At 54.1% G+C, this 4706-nt stretch overlaps 1 protein-coding gene across 1 annotated transcript in view; it reads left to right on the plus strand.

Annotated features, from left to right (window-relative positions):
- Window positions 1–4706, plus strand: part of VANGL1 (VANGL planar cell polarity protein 1) — a 50837-nt gene that overhangs the window by 33193 nt on the left and 12938 nt on the right. Inside the window, exon 5 of the mRNA XM_006919671.3 lies at window positions 3107–3240. Within this exon, the coding sequence (XP_006919733.1) occupies window positions 3107–3240 (134 nt within the window). The remainder of the gene's footprint in view (window positions 1–3106; window positions 3241–4706) is intronic.

The following is a 4706-nucleotide window of genomic DNA, read 5'->3' on the forward strand; positions in this document are numbered from 1 at the left end:
GAGAACAGAAGCAGTGGCCGAGGGAGGTAGGCTGACAGCAACTAGGAATGACTTCGATAGCCTGCAGTAAGAGAGAATACAGAAGAGGCGTGGACAGACAGCCGGGCGTACTCAGACGGCACTGCCCTGTGGGGTGCGGGGCCTCCTGCGGGGTGTGACGTCCTCACTGTGCTGCATATGGGGCACAGCCCCTAATGAACGTGCGTCGTCATCGTCCCGAGTCACCCACGAGACTGACTTAGTGTTGCATAGTTTACTCTCTTTGAAAAGGTGAAGAAAGGCGTTTAGGATTTTAGTCCGAATCTCACAGCCGTTCTTTTTTAAGTTGGACATTTCGGTGTGTTATTTACAGTTCATTGGAGCTTCTCACGCTCCGGTATTGCTAGATCTGTCAGGTAAAAACGCTCTTCTGTGGGCCAGGAGGTGCCCTGCTCTCGAGGCTTTCCTACGCTTCCCCCGAGAGTCCCACATTCGCCGGTCAGCCTGGGGGGCCGGCCAGGGCCGTGGCTGCTTGTGGGGCCCACCTGTGCCTCCGTGGAGATGATGATGCTGGAGGAGAGCATGGCCTCAGCGTCCCACCTTGCTCGATGTGTCTGAGTGAAGGTTCTTGAACTTTGAGGACAGTGAGACCCACTCAGGTGACTTCTGGGGCTCCTGTCCCCTGTTCCCTGCACAATCCCTGAGCACTCCCCAGCATCACCTGGGCTTTGGCGCGAGGCGGGCTATGGGGTGTGGGGCAGACACCCCTTCTTGGGGCAGCCCTGTGCATGGTGTGTGATTTCAGGGGGGAGGGTTGGGACACACGGCCAGGCTCGGGGCCAGCTCTGCCCCGCCCGCCTCGCAGGCCTGGGCTGAGTCAGTAGGATCCCCTGGGCTCCTCCTTGCAGCCTGGCTGAGTGGAAAAGCCAAACCCAGCAACCACAAGAGGGTTCGCTTTGAAGCCAGGCCTGAGAATAACCTCTGGGTTGCCTTTGAACTTTTAAGTTTTCATCAGGGAAATAATTTTCTGCTGGAATCCAGGCGCTGAGAGATGCTTCCATGTCAGTATAGGAGTGTGGGATGGAATATTTGCACCCCAGCATGTCCGTGTCATAACTGAGACTTCTTTCTGTGTGGAGGGGCCCCGTTTCTCCCATGGGGACTCCAGCAAAGCAGGGCACTTTTAGGTGCAGGAAAGGGAGCGTGTGCGTGTGTGTGTGTGTACGGGTACGTGTGTCATCAGGCAGAGGGCGTGGCCAGTCTCCACGTGGAATGGGAGGTGAAGAAGCACTTGCCACCCTCAGAGATGCCAGAGACAGACGGGCAAGGGGGCAGGGGGCAGGCTGAGTTGCAGATGGAGCCACAGGGCAAGGCTTTCAGTGTGAACAAAGAGGACCTCTGCGTAAAGATCTGACACACAAACCTCTCCTCAAGGACCCCTTCACCTCTGCAGGGGGCTGCTCCTGTACCCACCCAAGTCCCGAGCCGTCAGAAGCCGTCCTCTGTGCCTCTCAACCCTCGTGTGTTCCAGTTAGTTGTCACAGGTCTTCTGTCCGTGCACGCCTGCCTGAGGAGATGCTCCTCCCTCCTTAGCTCTGCATTCCTGGGGCTCCGCGGACAGTCAGTGCTTAAATATGAAAATGACGAGTGAGCAACCAAATAGCCAGGGCTCTCAAAATGTGGATTGGCTCCTAGAAATCTAGTACTTCCAGTGTTCAGGGTTGGCCTCCCCACACGTCCCCAGCCTCACATGCGTGTGTGCATAGCTAGTTTGGTGCTAAGTACAGGCTGAATGCAGAGACAGATCGAGGCCATTGGGGTATAAGTAAGACAGCTTTGCTGTGACTCTGCCCTCAAGGAGGCTGGCTGGCTGGTGTCTAGATTGTTTTTAGACTCTGTGTTCAACTCTGGGTGGGGAGGAGGGGGTGCAGAGTCTCAAAGGGAGATGAGGGGTGAGTTGGCAACGTGTCCCGCTGATGGGTTGGGGGCTACGCTAGCTCGGTGTCAAGTGAAGACCCCTGAGAGCTGTGGGAGGCAGCATGGTCCTCCGGGAATCAGAGGCAGCCCCGTCCTGGTGCCCGGGCTACTGTAAATAACCCTTGTAAGCTCATCTGCTTAGGGAACTGGGAAGGGAAATACAAGGGCAAAATACAGATGATTTTGTAGAGTTGAGCGCGCTGGTGGTTGGCGGCAGTTCGTACTCCGTCCCCGAGGCCACACATCACGGGGAAGGAGCACGAGGTGGAGGTTCGCCAACGCAGATTGGAGCCCCAGCCCTACTGTTGAGTAAACGCACGCTGTCGTGCAGGCCCCAGAGCTTTGAACCTCAGTCTTCTGACTTTGAATGATGGTGGGGGTCCAATGAGGTGAGCTACGTACAAGTCTACCCCGCATTTAAGACGAAGAGTGTGTGTCCTTTCGCTGCCAGTACTGAGTGTGGCTGCCCTCCCTCACCTACCCTTCTCCCTCAAAGCAGGTAACAGATCAGAGACGGCAGGACACTGGGGCCACAGAGCTGGCCTGGGAAAGATGGGGTGGAGCAGAGAGGCGGAATCAGGATTAACTCACATCTGCAGCTGCTGCTTTCAGATGCCCCATGCCCTGCGTGGGCGTAGCTCTGATCTATAGACAACGAACACCCCAGCGTTCCTTACGCCGGGGTGCTGGGGTGGGTGCGGTGGGGTGGGGGGTACACCGCCTTAGGACCCGAGACGCCCAGATCCACACTTTGTTCTTCCACTTGTGAGCTCGGCAGCCATCTGTACGTCTCAATTTTGGGGTCCGCGGTTTCCTCTTTTGTGAACTGGGAAAAATAGGGAAGTTCTGTGTGGCCTAAACATTTCTAAGTTATAACTTATTCTTTTCTCAATATGGGCTAGATGGGATATGGCTAATGACATAGCCTGGGAGAGGAGGGCACAGAGGCACTTGACAGCGGGACTGAGTTTCATCTTGAAATTCTCATCCTGGTGACAAAAGCGGGGATGAAACCCAGTGGCCTTCTGTGTGCGTCTGTCCGCGGTGCTCTGTTATTTTACCCGACTCCCAAAGAGGATTTTTATTTTCACTTGGGACCTGCTGGTTCAGTGAAAAAGCTCTGCAGTAATTTTGCCTTTTTTTCCCTCAGCATCCAGCGAGCAGCATTGGTGGTTCTGGAAAATTACTATAAAGATTTCACCATCTATAACCCCAACCTCCTAACAGCCTCCAAGTTCCGAGCAGCCAAGCACATGGCGGGGCTGAAAGTCTACAATGTAGACGGTAGGTGCCTTGAATGACATCTGCGGCGGGCATAGGGAGCATGTGGGTGACTGGTCAGCATAAACATCGTGGTCCATTTGGTTCTGCCTCCTCTCAGTGTCTGTCTTTATGGTGCATTCTCATTTCAAAACGATTTCTTTTTTTCTTCTCTCTCTCTCTCTCCCTCCGTGTCTGTCTCTGTCTCTGTCTGTCTCTGTCTGTCTCTGTCTCTGTCTCTGTCTCTGTCTCTCTCTCTCTCTCTCTTTCTGTCTCTCTCTCTCTCCCTCCCTCCCCCTCTCCCCCCCCCAAACTTATTTCCAGAGGAATGTCACTTTACTGTCTACATCTGTGGGAGGTTCATTCATTTTGAAATTTTATGACTGAAAATAATAGTGATGTGTTTTTCCTGCCTCCTGCTGGGAACATCCTAGATCGAAAGCGGTTAAGAGAGGGCTGCTTTTCAAAATTTGGATAAATTACCCAAAGACTCAGCTAATCCAAACTGTTAAGACTCTGATTCTCAGTGGTTCAGGCCTCTGGGTGAGATACGTACAGGCATTTCTCAATCCTGGCTAGGAACTGGAGTTGAGTGGGTGGCAGGGGTCCAGAGGCCAGGCTGGGGACATCAGAGCAGTTTCAGGCTATCAGATGGTCAAGTGCAAGAAACAGGACACGGTGTCATTTCTTGCTTGGCAGCTTAGGTCAAGGCGAGAGCTTTGCAAACCCTGGAAGGAGAGCATTTTGTTAGCAAGTCCAGTGATTTATAGACGGTGTCAATTTTTGGTGGGGAGATCCTCCTTTCTTTGTTTAGTTTTGTTTTTTGCCTATGGAGACGTGCACTCTGGTGAATCCCGAAGAATTGGTAAATTTAGCCTGTGATCTGAAAACAGCAAAAATCCCCACTAGGAAACACCAAGTCATTAACCGAGCAGGGGACCTATTAGAGAGCATGAGATGTGCCTCATCCTCCCGAAAAGTTAAGGTGGTCGGTGGTCGGGGCAATGAGACCAGCAGTTCTAAGTGCGTATCAGCGAACGGGCCGTTTGGCGAGCGCTCAGGCTCGGTACTTGGTGGACGCGTCGTGGCCGCCGTGACGCTGCAGCAGGGCCCGTCTTCGCGTGTGTGGTCTGCGTCGCCGTGTCCCGTGACTTCCCTCTTCTCCGTCCTTGTCCTCCCATCCCTGTCGTCCTCGCTCTTGTCTTGCTGCTGAAACGGGATGTTCCGGCCGCCCTTACCTTAGGGCCCAACGCGAACCTTCTGTAACACGTGGCCGCATCTTTTCACTCTCTGTCCCCGTGTTATTTGTGGCCCGCGTTTTCATCGTCCGGCATTCTTCTTCATCCCGCCTCCGAGTTCCTTTTCCGTTTTCACCGATCACATCGGGCTTTAGAGAGATTTCCTTCCACTCGTGAGCATCCTGAGGGTGGAGCCGGGGTGCTGCTCAGCCTCCCGGGAAGTCGCCTTGGGGGTTTGCGTGCCTCGCGGCG

The sequence above is a fragment of the Pteropus alecto genome, unplaced genomic scaffold (assembly GCF_000325575.1).
Source record: "Pteropus alecto unplaced genomic scaffold, ASM32557v1 scaffold106, whole genome shotgun sequence".
Lineage (NCBI taxonomy): Eukaryota > Metazoa > Chordata > Mammalia > Chiroptera > Pteropodidae > Pteropus > Pteropus alecto.